The 15,772-nt window shown below is 41.9% G+C and overlaps 1 protein-coding gene across 1 annotated transcript in view; it reads left to right on the forward strand.

Moving 5' to 3' along the window:
* The first annotated feature begins 9,340 nt into the window (after positions 1–9,340).
* CAAP1 (caspase activity and apoptosis inhibitor 1) overlaps positions 9,341–15,772 on the forward strand; it is a 77,577-nt gene continuing 71,145 nt past the window's right edge. The window contains exons 1-3 of the mRNA XM_040238125.1: positions 9,341–9,757; positions 13,262–13,462; positions 14,870–14,954. Coding sequence (XP_040094059.1) covers positions 9,452–9,757; positions 13,262–13,462; positions 14,870–14,954 — 592 coding nt within the window. The 5' untranslated portion in view covers positions 9,341–9,451. The remainder of the gene's footprint in view (positions 9,758–13,261; positions 13,463–14,869; positions 14,955–15,772) is intronic.

The raw sequence follows: 15,772 nt of genomic DNA on the forward strand, positions 1-15,772 counted from the left end.
TGTAACATTGATACATAGATACAGGTTGATACACAGGTATAGGTTGATACTGAAAAAGGTGGCCTGAAACAAGCCCTCAAGCCACATTTCTTTCATTCTTGTGTCTTCAAAGGGACTAATAAATTCAAGAAATATTTGCTCACATCTACATCATTTGAAACAGCTCAACTGGAATTCCATCATCTCCACTAGCTTTGTTCGTAGTGATGCTTTCTAAGGCCCACTTGACTTCACATTCCAAGATGTCTGGCTCTAGATTAGTGATGACATCATCATGATTATCTGGGTCGTGAAGATCTTTTTTGTACAGTTCTTCCGTGTATTCTTGCCCCCTCTTCTTAATATCTTCTGCTTCTGTTAGGTCCATACTATTTCTGTCCTTTATCGAGCCCATCTTTGCATGAAATGTTCCCTTGGTATCTCTAATTTTCTTGAAGAGCTCTCTAGTCTTTCCCATTCTGTTGTTTTCCTTGATTTCTTTGCATTGATCCCTGAAGAAGGCTTTCTTATCTCTTCTTGCTATTCTTTGGAACTCTGCATTCAGATGCTTATATCTTTCCTTTTCTCCTTTGCTTTTTGCCTCTCTCCTTTTCACAGCTATTTGTAAGGCCTCCCTAGACAGCCATTGTGCTTTATGGCATTTCTTTTCCATGGGGATGGTCTTGATCCCTGTCTCCTGTACAATGTCACGAACCTCATTCCATAGTTCATCAGGCACTCTATCAGATCTAGGCCCTTAAATCTATTTTTCACTTCCACTGTATAATCATAAGGGATTTGATTTAGGTCATACCTGAATGGTCTAGTGGTTTTCCCAACTTTCCTCAATTTAAGTCTGAATTTGGTAATAAGGAATTCACGATCTGAGCCACAGTCAGCTCTCAGTCTTGTTTTTGTTGACTGTATACAGCTTCTCCATCTTTGGCTGCAAAGAATATAATCAATCTGATTTCGGTGTTGACCATCTGGTGATGTCCATGCGTAGAGTCTTCTCTTGTGTTGTTGGAAGAGGGTGTTTGCTATGTTTTCTTGGCAAAACTCTATTAGTCTTTGCCCTGCTTCATTCCGCATTCCAAGGCCAAATTTGCCTGTTACTCCAGGTGTTTCTTGACTTCCTACTTTTGCATTCCAGTCCCTTATAATGAAAAGGACATCTTTTTTGGGTGTTAGTTCTAAAAGGTCTTGTAGGTCTTCATAAAACCGTTCAACTTCAGCTTCTTCAGCATTACTGGTTGGGGCATAGACTTGGATAACTGTGATATTGAATGGGTTTGCCTTGGAGACGAACAGAGATCATTCTGTCGTTTTTGAGATTGCATCCAAGTACTGCATTTCAGACTCTTCTGTTGACCATGATGGCTACTCCATTTCTTCTGAGGGATTCCTGCCTGCAGTAGTAGATATAATGGTCATCTGAGTTAAATTCACCCATTCCAGTCCATTTTAGTTCGCTGATTCCTAGAATGTCGACGTTCATCCTTGCCATCTCTTGTTTGACCACTTCCAATTTGCCTTGATTCATGGACCTGACATTCCAGGTTCCTATGCAATATTGCTCTTTACAGCATCGGATCTTGCTTCTATCACCAGTCACATACACAACTGGGTATTGTTTTTGTTTTGGCTCCATCCCTTCATTCTTTCTGGAGTTATTTCTCCACTGATCTCCAGTAGCATATTGGGCACCTAATGACGTGGGGAGTTCCTCTTTCACTATCTTATCATTTTGCCTTTTCATACTGTTCATGGGGTTCTCAAGGCAAGAATACTGAAGTGGCTTGCCATTCCCTTCTCCAGTGGAGCTCTGTCAGACCTCTCCACCATGACCCGCCCGTCTTGGGTTGCCCCGCAGGCATGGCTTGGTTTCATTGAGTTAGAGAAGGCTGTGGTCCTAGTGTGATTAGATTGACTAATTTTCTGTGAGTATGATTTCAGTGTGTCTGCCCTCTGATGCCCTCTTGCAACACCTACCATCATCATACTTGGGTTTCTCTTACCTTGGGCGTAGGGTATCTCTTCATGGCTGCTCCTTACCTTGGACGAGGGGTATCTCCTTACTGCCATTGTTCCTGATCTTCAACGTGGGATAGCTCCTCTAGGCCCTCCTGCCCCTGCGCAGCCACTGCTCCTCGGGTTGCTTCTCCTGGCCGCCGGCCCTGGCCTCGGGCATGGGTGGCTCCTCCCAGCTGCTGCCCCTGGCCTCAGGCTCAGGGTGGCTCCTCAGGGTCACCGCCCCTGGCCTCGGGCAAGAGGTGGCTTCTCCTGGCCGCCCCTGACCTTGGACACGGGGTGTCTCCTCCCGGCCGCCTCTGACATCGGACGCGGGGTAGCTCCTCCCAGCTGCCTCTGACCTCGGACGCGGGGTAGCTCCTCTTGGCCGTTCCTGCACCGTCGGAGCCTGGCACTCTAGGCCGCTGCCCCTGACCTCGGATGTGGGGTAGCTCCTCTCGGCCGCGCTTAGCGGGCCTTAGAAAGCATCACTACGAACAAAGCTAGTGGAGGTGATGGAATTCCAGTTGAGCTGTTTCAAATCTTGAAAGATGATGCTGTGAAAGAGCTGCACTCAATATGCCAGCAAATTTGGAAAACTCAGCAGTGGCCACAGGACTGGAAAAGATCAGTTTTCATTCCAATCCCAAAGAAAGGCAATGCCAAAGAATGCTCAAACTACTGCACAATTGCACTCATCTCACATGCTAGTAAAGTAATGCTCAAAATTCTCCAAGCCAGGCTTCAGCAATACGTGAACCGTGAACTCCCTGACATTCAAGCTGGTTTTAGAAAAGGCAGAGGAACCAGAGATCAAATTGCCAACATCTGCTGAATCATGGAAAAAGCAAGAGAGTTCCAGAAACACATCTATTTCTGCTTTATTGACTATGCCAAAGCCTTTGACTGTGTGGATCACAATAAACTGTGGAGAATTCTGAAAGAGATGGGAATACCAGCCCACCTGACCTGTCTCTTGAGAAATCTGTATGCAGGTCAGGAAGCAACAGTTAGAACTGGACATGGAACAACGGACTAGTTCCAAATAGGAAAAGGAGTACGTCAAGGCTGTATATTGTCACCCTGCTTATTGAACTTACATGCAGAGTACATCATGAGAAACGCTGGGCTGGAAGAAGCACAAGCTGGAATCAAGACTGCTGGGAGAAATATCAATAACCTCAGATATGCAGATGACACCACCCTTATGGCAGAAAGTGAAGAGGAACTCAAAAGCCTCTTGATGAAAGTGAAAGAGGAGAGTGAAAAAGTTGGCTTAAAGCTCAACATTCAGAAAACAAAGATCATGGCATCCAGTCCCATCACTTCATGGGAAATAGATGGGGAAAGAGCAGAAATAGTATCAGACTTTATTTTTGGGGCTCCCAAATCACTGTAGATGGTGACTGCAGCCATGAAATTAAAAGACGCTTACTCCTTGGAAGAAAAGTTATGACCAACCTAGAGAGCATATTCAAGAGCAGAGACATAAGTTAGGGTAAGTTGCTTAAAGTAAGTCCCAGTTTACACATCTCTACATTGAGATTTCATAGTATAGAATAATAAGGTATTTGTGTAAAAGCCTAGTAAAATATCTGCTATATATAATGTGTTTACCAAGCATTCGTTTCAAAGGTAACCAAGCAAGCCTACTATCTTCCTAACAATGAAAGTGACTGCTATATACAAAGAATATTCAAAAGGTAATGAAAAATATTAGATTTTACTGCTATAGGGAGAGAATGTGCCCATGTAGGTGGTAGTAGGATTTGGAGGGTGTTGTCCTGATGACGTTTTAATAAAAGCAATTGTTGGAACTCTGAACACAAATATCCTTACACTTTATAATACCACAGAACCTCACCATGAAATACAAAGGTGTATCTGTTAGAATATAAAAATAAGTGGCAGTGCAGTGGTTGAGACTCTGTGCTTCCCCTGCAGAGGACACAGTTTGAGTGGTTGGCGAACTAAGATTCTGCATTTCACACAGCATGGCCAAAAAAATTTTTTTTAAACCCCACAACTATCCATTCTACATCTGGCACTGGATAGTGACTCATTTGATATCAAATCAGCTTTGAAGTCTCTTCTAATAACTATCAGAGAAATATTGTGATTGACCCAAGATTTCTTTTGGCTTTTTCTGCAACATCTTATGGGAAAACACAAACTAACTTTTTTGTCAACCTCACACAAGGAAAGGGGATGTCTAGAAAGAAGGTGAGGTGGTTGGATGCCATCACTGACTCAATGGACTTGAGTTTGAGCAAACTCCGGGAGACAGCAAAGGACAGGGAAGCCTGGCATGCTGCAGTCCATGAGGTCGTAAAGAGTTGGACACAACTGAGTTACTGAACAAGAAGAAAGTATGCATATAGGTTAACTATACCCACAATAATACTGCACAGAAAACAACAACAAAAATTATCAGCATTAATTTAGCCAGGAGTTTGGGGTTTGGCTGATCCTGGGTAGGCTCATTCATGATCTGCCCTAGTCTGGACTTGACAGCTTAGCTGGGACAGCTGAGCTCTGTTTGTCTCATCTTTCTCCTGGGACCCATGGGCTAGTCTGAGTATATAACTTTCAGGTAATGGCGGAAGCACATGCATGGACCATCCTAATGGCCCAAGCTTTTGTTGAGATTCTGGTGCCCATCTGCTTAACCTCCCCTTAGCTTAAGTAAGTCATATAGCTGATTCCACTCTGCAGGAATTATGTCTCTAGTTGTGGAAGAAGGACACTATCAAATTACATGGAAAAAGGCATTAAAAGACGCTTACTCCTTGGAAGAAAAGTTGTGACCAACCTAGATAGCATATTCAAAAGCAGAGACATTACTTTGCCAACTAAGGTCTGTCTAGTCAAGGCTATGGTTTTTCCTGTGGTCATGTATGGATGTGAGAGTTAGACTGTGAAGAAGGCTGAGCACCGAAGAATTGATGCTTTTGAACTGTGGTGTTGGAGAAGACTCTTGAGAGTCCCTTGGACTGCAAGGAGATCCAACCCGTCCATTCTGAAGGAGATCAGCCCTGGGATTTCTTTGGAAGGAATGATGCTAAAGCTGAAACTCCAGTACTTGGGCCACCTCATGTGAAGAGTTGACTCACTGGAAAAGACTCTGATGCTGGGAGGGATTGGGGGCAGGAGGAGAAGGGGACGACTGAAGATGAGATGGCTGGATGGCATCACGGACTCGATGGACATGAGTCTGAGTGAACTGCGGGAGTTGGTGATGGACAGCGAGGCCTGGCGTGCTGCGATTCATGGGGTTGAAGGAGTCAGACACGACTGAGCGACTGAACTGAACTGAACTGAACTGAACAGAGAGAGGTGAAGACCTGGAGCCATGAATGCAATTTACTATAGTGGCTATACAGAAAGAAGCTCTGTGTGGATCCACCACTTATCAATACAGAGTTTAGCAAGCATGGAGTCTCTAGCATGTGTCAGATACTGCATTATATGTTGAGACTACAAAGATATGTAATACTTGGCTTTGTTTATGAGAACTAACAACATTTTGAAGAAGGTACTGAGCAAAAGCCTGCAGTAGTGAGTTTTGTTTGCTCGTGGGGAGAACAGTAGATTACAAAGGAAGGATTCAATCCTTCTAATCTTAGCAGGATTCAGAATGGAAACATGGATTCTTTATTGTCTGAGCTACATGGCAGCTAGACAGGCTTCCCTGGTGATGCTAGTGGTAAGGAACCCGCCTGCCAATTCAGGAGATGCAAGAGAAGTGGGTTTGATCCCTGGATCAGGACGATTCCTGGGAGGAGGAAATGGAAACCTGCTCTCCATTTTCTTGCCTGGAAAATTTCACGGACATAAGAGCTTGGGGGGCTACGGTCCGTGGGGCTGCAGGGAGTCAGACATAACTGAGCAACTAAGCACACATAAGATAGATCAAATTTCTCACCTAGTGAATCTTTATAAAATTCCAAAGAAGTACTGATTGCCCCCAGCACTAATACATCCTATCTCTAGACAACCACTGTGATTCATGCTTACTGAGTTGCTGAAGAGTAGTTACAAAAATGCATATAAATCCCACTCTCTGTCCACTCTACCATGTATTTGTCTTCAGGCAGAAAAACAGTCCTGTGTTTGCTCACAGAGCTTTAAGTTCATAACATTATTTAGTGCTGGGCCTCTTAACTTCTTTTTTTTTTTTTTACCATATGAAACTGCCAACATACAATCAGTTTTGGCCTACAACATTGGCAATTCCATCGTGAGGCAGGAGATAGATGGGCTCCAGGCTGGACATTCACAACTAGCTTCTTGTTTACATTTCCTGAGGAACGGGGCAGGTGAGCTCCAGGTTAGATATTTACAATGAGCCTCCTGCTTGCACTTTGAAGTAGAAATAACAACAGAAACAGGGTAAATAGCCAGATTTTGTCTCTTGAAGACATTTTAAGATAACAGTCAAGGCAGGAACAGAGAAGGGCTAAATCCTGTTTGAGTAAAAGATCAAGAGATCATAACATTTCCCACCTTTGGGGCAAGGGAGACTTCACACATGCACAGAAAATCTCCCTGGGGGTCAAAAAGGAGGGGACAACACCCAAGAACAGGTGATAGCAAGTCCACCACCATAGCCAATTAACAATGTTGTGATAGTTTCAGGTGAACAGCAAAGGGACTCAGCCATACATACACATGTATCCATGTGGGTGTGTGTGCTCAGTTGCTTCAGTTGTGTCTGACTCTTTGTGACTTCATGGACTGTAGCCTGGCAGGCTCCTCAGTTCATGGGGTTCTCCAGGTAAGAACACTGGAATGGATTGCCACGCCTTCCTCTAGGGGATCTTCCTGACCCAGGGACTGAACCCACATCTGCTATATTTCCTGCATTGCAGGCAGATTCTTTAACTGGTGAGCCACTGGAGAAGCCTGTACATATATTCATTTTCCCCCTAACTCCCAGGATATCACATAACATTGAGCAGAGTTTCATGGGTTATAGCTCTTTGTCAGTTATCCATTTTAAATACAGCAGTGTGCAATGTCCATTCCAAACTCCCTAACTATCCTGTCCCCCTAATCCTTCCTTCTGGCAACCATAAGTTTGTTCTCTGTGAGTCTGTTTCTGCTTTGTAAGTTCATTTGTATCATTTCTTTTTAGATTCCACATATAAGGGATGCCCTGTGATATTTCTCCTTCTCTGAGTTACTTCACTCAGTAGGACAATTTCTAGGTCCATTTTGTTGCAAATAGCATTATTTCATTCTTTTTAATGATCGAGTAATATTCCATTGTATATGTGTACCACATCTTTATCCATTCCTCTGTTGACAGATATTTAGGTTGCTTCCATGTCTTGGTTATTCTGAACAGTGCCGCAGTGAACACTAGGGTGCATGTATTCTTTCGGATCATGTTTTTCTCTAGCTTTATGCCCAGGAGTGGGATTGTAGGGTCATATGGTAGCTCTAATTTTAGTGTTGTAAGTAACCTCCATCCTGTTCTCCACAGAAGCTGTAACAGTTTACATTCCCACCATTAATGTAGGAGGGGTCCCTTCTCTTCACATCCTCTTCACCATTTATTGTTTGTGGATTTTCTGATGATGGTCATTCTGGCTGATGTGAGGTGATAGCTCATGTAGTAATATTTTATTTATTTATTTATGGTTATGCTGGGTTTTCATTGCTTTGCTTGGACTTTCTCTAGTTGCCATGAGAGAGGGCTACTCTTCACTTAGGCACAGGATTCTCACTGTGGTGACTTCTCTTGTTGTGGAGCACAGGCTCCAGGGCACACAGGCTCAGCACCTGTAGCGAGCAGACTCTAGGATGCTCAGGCTTCAGTAGTTAAGTCTTACTTGCTCTGTGGCACGTATCCGGGAGCAGGGATCGAATCCGTTTCCCCTGCGGTGTCAGGCAGATTTTTATTCATTGTGCCACCACGGAAGCCCTTGATCTCTGATTTTAAAACCAGGTTTGTGTTTAGATCCAAAATACTACAGGGCAGCCTGCAAAGCTAACAGTGATAAAACTATGATCCATAATCTATTTTCAAAAACTCACTTGTCCCTTTCTTGTCCCTCACGAACTCTATGCAAGAAATACATAATCCCCAGAGGTACTCCCCACATTCGCTCTTCCACTGCTGCCCTCATACACTTCTCTTTTTCTTTTGCACTTCTTGCCTCAAATCCCTTTAAAAAATGGCCTTGGATTCTTTTACTGGTCACCTTCACTCCTAAACTCTTCTTGCTTTCCTCCCTTTCAAAAAACCAAGAACTAGTATGAAACAGCAGTTTATGAGGAAAGAAGGAAGAGAGAAAAGGTAGGAACACTGATATGCCAATAGTGTTTTATTCCCGCTCCCCTTTCCTCAACAGGAAGAACTAATTTACATTTAAAAGATCGATATAATTTTCGTAGATAAATGGTACATCAGAGTATCGATCAAGAGGAAATAGTGTTCTAATCAGTATTCAACATTGTAAGCCAAAAATCCAAGTTAAAACTAATCTTATCATATGTTAGAACTTACTTTTAAAAAGATTTCAGGTGACATTTTAAATAGCCTCAGCCTTTCTTTTTCAAACAAACTCGATTACATCAAACAAGAAAAATAACGTGCCAATAACTTTTGATCAGTTTCTTTTGGGGGGTACAAAATAATGTAATTTTTTTCTTGTTATTTACGGCGGTGTTTTTCTGACATGTGCCAGAAGGTCAATAAGCAAGACACCAGTATTTGACTATTAAATAAATTGAGAAAGGATAAATAAAAGCGTCAAGTGCCTTCAGAAGTGAAAAGGAATCATGCCTAGAAAGTAGTGTTAATGGGTAAAAACAAAGAAGCAAGAAACTGCTCTTGTACAACTTCTTGCTGCTGCTGCTAAGTCGCTTCAGTCGTGTCCGACTCTGTGCGACCCCATAGACGGCAGCCCACCAGGCTCTGCCGTCCCTGGGATTCTCCAGGCAAGAGTACTGGAGTGGGGTGCTAATGCCTTCTCCGTGTACAACTTCTTAAAACACATTAAAAAAAAAATTGCCCATGTGATGATGATAATGAGTTTCTCCTAAATTTGCCTCATTGTTGTTGAGTCAAACAAAAATTGAAAGACGAAATCGGAAGATCAAACAATATACCTTCAGCTTACTGTGTATCGTATACTGGCAAAGATTGAAAAACAGTATCAACAAGGCAAAAAGCTATTGTAACGCTCCATCTATGGTTCTTTGTATACGGAAACATACAACAAAAGTCCTCAGACACTGCTCAACCGCCCTCAAACTCTACAGCCAATCTCCGCAGTAGGCGGAGGCAGCTTGATTGGCCCTCACCCCGCCTTCAGAAACGACTCTAGACGTTTGAGGCGCGACCGGAAGTGACGTCAAGCTGCGACGCCAGCTCCTGCAGCTCGCCGCTGCGGGAGGCTTTCGGTCTATCAGGAGACGGGTTCTTTCACCGGATGGTTGCTGGAGTGGGATCATGACGGGGAAGAAGTCTTCCAGGGAGAAGCGGCGCAAACGAAGCGGTCAGGAGGCGGCGGCGGCCCTCGCAGCGCCGGACCTGGTCCCCGCCGTAGGCAGCAGTGGCAGTGGAAGCACCAGCGGCTGCGGGAGCGCAAGCGGCTGCGGAAGCGTCACCTGCTGTGGGAACACTAGCGTGAGTGGAAGTGTCACCGGCGGTGGGAGCGGCGGCAGCTGCTGGGGTGGCAGCAGCGTGGAGCGCGGTGAGCGTCGGAAGCGGAGAAGCACTGACTCATCTTCCAGCGTCTCCGGCTCCCTGCAGCAGGTGCGTGCGCGTCTTTCTCGTCGCTTCTCGAAGCGGCCGCGGTTTCGGAAGGCGGGCGAAGAGCGGAATGTGACTGCGGGATGCGGAGCCTGCTGTCCCTCCTGTTAAGGCTGCGGTCTTACGGGATCCAGTGTCTGAAGTTCACGTTCCTAAGTTCCCTGAACCCCACACTCCCACGACTTGAACTTAAAATTTCTGGGTGTGCTGATCGTCTGATGATTGTCTTTAGCTCCTTCCACTCCTGTGGTCGCCTTAGTCTCCCTGAAAAGTAGGGGTCAGGAACTAGCCTTCAGTGCCCTTACAAGCCCCGCTTTACTTCTCTTCATCTACCTTATACAAGATGAGAAAATTGAGGAGCAAAGAGATTAAGGAAGTTTACTGGTAGTTACCAATTTGTTAATAACACCTACATTGGAATCCAATATCTGATTATAAAAGCCCTCTTTACTGTGGTACATGTACACACGGAATATTACTCAGCTATTAAAAGGAATGCATTTGAATCAGTTCTAATGAAGTGGATGAAACTGGAGCCTATTATACAGAGCGAAGTAAGTCAGAAAGAAACACCAATACAGTATATTAACACACATATATATGGAATTTAGAAAGATGGTAACGATGACCCTATATGCGAGACAGCAAAAGAGACACAGATGTAAAGACTGTGGGAGAAGGCGAGGGTGGGATGATTTGAGAGAATAGCATTGAAACATGTATATGTGAAATAGATTGCCAGTCCAGGTTCCATGCATGAGGCAGGGTGTTCAGGGCTGGTGCACTTGGATGACCCTGAGGGATGGGATGGGGAGGGAGGTGAGAGGGAGGATCAGGATGGGGAACACATGTACACCCATGGCTGATTCATGTGAATGTATGGCAAAAACCACCACAATATTGTGAAGTAATTAGCCTCCAATTAAAATAAGTTAAAAAACAAAACGAAATAAAACCCCTCTTTATGTGCCTTCAACCTGGCAAAATAATGCCATTTAAAAAAAAAAAGTTTGCTCACATTATGAAACAGATGCAGGAAAAAAATAAAAACACACAAACCAGTTGCAGGACTGCATGCTTTAAATATATACAACACAAATGACGGGAAATGGAAGGCTTTCTTTATGCTTCCTCATTAATTGTTTGATACGCAGCCCCTTCATTGACTCGTCAGCCTTGATATTTCTTATTTTTGTTATTTTACATTATCTAAGGCTTTTTTATTTTCTTTTTTTTTTTTTCAATCGTTTAGTGTAGTGTTGAACACAGGCATTCATAGCAGGCATTCTTTTCCCATTCCTTTTTGTAGTAGAAACAGTTTTTAACTTTTATACCAGTAAATCTATTTGTCATAAGTTCTGAATGATATCTGATCAAGTTAAGGAAATTTTTAATTCCGGTTTTTCTGAGATTTTGTGGAGTTTTATCAGTTACCTTTGGGGCATTCTGTTGAGGGGTCATACAGTTTTCTTTAATCTGATAATGTAATTGTATTGATAAATTGTCCTTGCTTTTTGAGATAAATCTTATTTGATTTGTTGATTTGGTTGTTCAACTGTAATTCAATATTTTTATTAAATACGTTTGTGTTTATGTTAAGTTAAATCAGATTATGGTTTTTATTTTTGTAGTTACCCTGTTTTATTTTAGTATTGGGCTATGGATTGAGTTGGGAAAACAACTTTTTTTTTTTTTTTTCACGTATTCCAGAGTAGTTTATATCTTTCTTTCAAGGGTGTACTTGACTGTTGGACCATACAGCTGTTTGGGTCTGGTGGATTTTTCTAGGGGTAGTGGGTTTTTCTAGGGGTAGTGTATTTTTCCTTAATGCCTCTCACCTTATTTTCTCCCCCACTTTCTTTGATAGTTATAGATATATTCAGTTTTTCTATTCCTTCTAGATTTAGTTTTGGATCAGTTCAGTTCAGTCACTCAGTTGTGTCCGACTCTTTGTGACCCCATGGACTGCAGCGTGCCAGGCTTCCCTTTCCATCACCAACTCCCAGAGCTTGCTCAAACTCATGTCCATCAAGTCGGTGATGCCATCCAACTGTCTCATCCTCTGTCATCCCCTTCTCCTCCTGCCTTCAATTTTTCTCAGCGTCAGCGTCTTTTCCAGTGAATCAGTTCTTCACTTCAAGTGGCCAAAGTATTGGAGTTTCAGCTTCAGCATCAGTCCTTCCAATGAATATTCGGGACTGATTTCCTTCAGGATTGACTGGTTGGATCTCCTTGCAATCCAAGGGACTCTCAAGAGTCTTCTCCAACACCACAGTTCAAAAGCATCAGTTCTTCGGTGCTCAGCTTTTTTTAGGGTCCAACTCTCACATGCATACATGACTACTGGAAAAACCATAGCCTTGACTAGACGGACCTTTGTGGGCAAAGTGATGTCTCTGCTTTTTAATATGCTGTCTAGGTTTGTCATAGCTTTTCTTCCAAGGAGCAAGCATCGTCTGATTTCACTTTTGGATATCACCATTCTTATCTTAAATAGTTTGCATATTTTTGGTACTCTGTTATTATGAGAAGACCAGTAATAAGGATTGTGTAAGCATTTGCATACAGAACTAAACTGTACTTTTGTGAGAAGTACTTCACTGAGAAGTCTTACAAATAGGGAGGATGATTATGTGTGCATTTTATAAAATCCATTTTGTGACAGAATACAAAACAGATTGGTGAAACCTTTGATTAGATATAGGGAGTCCAGTGTGTGTGAACTCAGTCACTCAGTCCTGTCTGACTCTTTGTGGCCAGGGACTGTAGTCCACCAGGCTCCTCTGTGCTTGGGTTTCTCCAGGCAAGAATACGGGAGTGGTTTGCCATTTCCTACTCCAGGGGAATCTTCTCCATCTGGGGATCAAACCTGCATCTCTTGGCAGGCAGGTTTTCTTTACCATTCATGCCACCTGGAGGTAATCTAGGCAAAGAGGATGTTGCCTTGGATCAGCATTTTGGCAGTAGACTTGAGAGACTGGATAGATTTGGAAAATAGGAGGCAAAGTTGATTGAATTATCTTAAATTACTTGCCTGCTTTGAATATGATTGGATATTTAACAGTTTTAAAAATTACAGTAGCTTCCAGTAAGCAGTGGTATTTTATTATATATGTGATTTGTAACATTTTGCTGCTATCCTGTTTCTTTTCAGAATTAAGAACGACCATACATACATAAAATTCTTGGGTGAATGGTCTACTGGAGGAGTATCGTATTCTTCAGAAGTCTGAAATTGTAGAAAATTATTCAATATTGAGTATATTTTCATTTGCGTATTGTAAGATATTATTATTTCTTCACTTTTTATCAATTTGCTGATAAGTACAGCCTGGAGAGTAATGTCACAAAATACTGAGCAATTAAATAGTCTTTTTTGTGGTTTTAAATAACTGATTTATGCAACCAAAGAATTTGAAGATGTTTAATAAAGATTTTATTAAATGATGTATGATGTTATAGACATATTTTTATTGTTTAATGGTTCTTTATGTCTTTTAATTTTAGGAGGCCAAATATCTTTTGCCACCTCTGGAAAAAGAGTTATTCTTGGCAGAGCACAGTGACCTTGAAGAAGGTGGATTAGACCTGACTGTGGCATTAAAACCAGTTAGTTTCTATATATCAGACAAAAAAGAAATGCTTCGACAGTGTTTCTGTATCATAGGGGAGAAGAAGTTACAGAAGATGCTTCCTGATGTGTTAAAGGTATTTAATGACATACGTTAGCAGGTTCCCCACTATATAGAAATATATAAAAACTTTCTTTGTAGCAGTCATTTTACTTAATGGAAATTATAATTGTATGTTTTCAACTAAGCTACTTCAAAAAGATATAGGGATTTTGCAGAACCATAATGGCTTTCTGTCTTGAAAAATTTGCCAGAAAGAAATGGGACACTTAACTGTATTTAGGTAAGGAGTTTTTTGACCTTCTGGAAATAATTCTATTAAATATTGGCAATTTCAGTAACTAGATTAGATATACACTGATTCTTTTGCTTTAAGAAGTAGTATACTGCTGTGTAACAGTATGTAATAAAAGAAAGAAAGTGAAAGTGTTAGTCACTCTCATGTCAGACTCTCTGTGACCCCATGGACTGTAGCCTATCAGGCTGCTCTCTCCATGGAATTCTCCAGGCAAGAATACTGGAGTGGGGTGCCATTTCCTTCTCCAGGGGCTCTTACTGATCCAGGGATTGAACCCCGGGTCTTCCACGTTGCAGGCAGACTCTTTACCAACTGAGTCACCAGGGAAGACCACGGTATGCAATGATAGTTGGTAATAGCCTGTATTTCATTAAAGTCTTAAATGTTTTTGTATGTTTATTTCTGAAAATTACTCAGAAGTGTATGTGGTGTTGTAATTTTACTGATATGGAAAAAAGACTTGGGCAAGTTAAACCCAACAGCATATATATCTAAGATGAATGGAGCCAGGGCTAGAATATTTAAGCCTTTAGTGGTATTTGCCTAACATAAATAGGAGAAGACTCTTGAGAGTCCCTTGGACTGCAAGGAGATCCAACCAGTCCATCCTAAAGGAAATCAGTCCTGAATATTCATTGGAAGGACTGATGCTGAAGCTGAAACTCCAATACTTTGGCCACCTGATGTGAAGAGCTGACTCATTTAAAAAGACCCTGATGCTAGGAAAGATTGAGGAGAAGGGGACGACAGAGGATGAGATGGTTGGATGGCATCACCGACTCAATGGACATGGGTTTGGGTGAACTCCAGGAGTTGGTGATGGACAGGGAGGCCTGGCGTGCTGTGGTTTATGGGGTCGCAAAGAGTCGGACACGACTGAGCGACTGAACTGAACTGTAATAGGCTACTATTAACAATATCTGGGCACCTGACTCACTCTTTAGTTTGTTCTTTCATAGTTAACATGACTTTATACGTTCCAATTAAAACTATAAATTACAATGTTTGCATGTTAACTGGCAGGTCTTCAGATTTTATCCCATAAAAAAGGTTTATGTGACTTTTCATTTGTTTGACTGCACAACTTTGCTAAGCAAGACTTTTTTTTTTAATGCTTGCTATTTTCTAGTTTACTTTGGTGCTGTATTATATAAATGCATTTTAAAAAAATATCATTTTCTTTAGAACTGTTCAATAGAAGAAATTAAAAGACTTTGCCAGGAACAGCTAGAGCTCCTGTCTGAAAAAAAAATTTTGAAGATTCTTGAGGGTAAGAATGCATATTTCTACCTTCTGGTAACTTAGTATAGATAGTTAATACTATATTTAGCATAAATCATGAGGTATTTTTACTTGACTTCAGCTTTATTCTTAGTCATTAATTAATATTTTTACTTCTCTTTATAGAAAATTATAGTTTATATTTGTAGAATAGCATCTTAGGAATGGACTTTTTGATGTATGTGTGGTTTTTCCAAATCAGTTATGTAGGTAAGAACATTGAAGTTTGTGTGAAAAAAGTTTATCCAAAATTCTATAAAAAATTATTAAGGCAAAGACTTCTCTTAAGATATTTTTTAGTTTTTTGCTTTCTCACTGCTTCTAATTATCCATTGAGTACCATTTTTGCTCTGCTGTAAGTCACTTCAGTTGTGTCTGACTCTGTGTGACCTCATTGATGGCAGCCCACCAGGCTCCCCCGTCCCTGGGATTCTCCAGGCAAGAACACTGAAGTGGGTTGCCATTTCCTTCTCCAATGTATGAAAGTGAAAAATGAAAGTGAAGTCGCTCAGTCGTGTCCGACTCCTAGCAACCTCATGGACTGCAGCCCACCAGGCTCCTCCGTCCATGGGATTTTCCAGGCAAGAGTACTGGAGTGGGTTGCCATTGCCTGCTCTGATAAGAGCCAAATGCAGAGTTAGAATAATTTCTTGCAAATTCCTGACATTTGTCTATCTGCCTAAAATAAGACTCTTCTTTGCCATACATTACCTGTAGAATTTTGGATTTTTAAGCTGCGTTTTTTTGACTCTACAAGGATTTTAGTATTAGCGTTACAAGAGAAGGAACAAAAAAACGGAGACTTTA

Source organism: Oryx dammah, unplaced genomic scaffold (assembly GCF_014754425.2).
Source record: "Oryx dammah isolate SB20612 unplaced genomic scaffold, SCBI_Odam_1.1 HiC_scaffold_1, whole genome shotgun sequence".
NCBI classification, from domain to species: Eukaryota; Metazoa; Chordata; class Mammalia; order Artiodactyla; family Bovidae; genus Oryx; species Oryx dammah.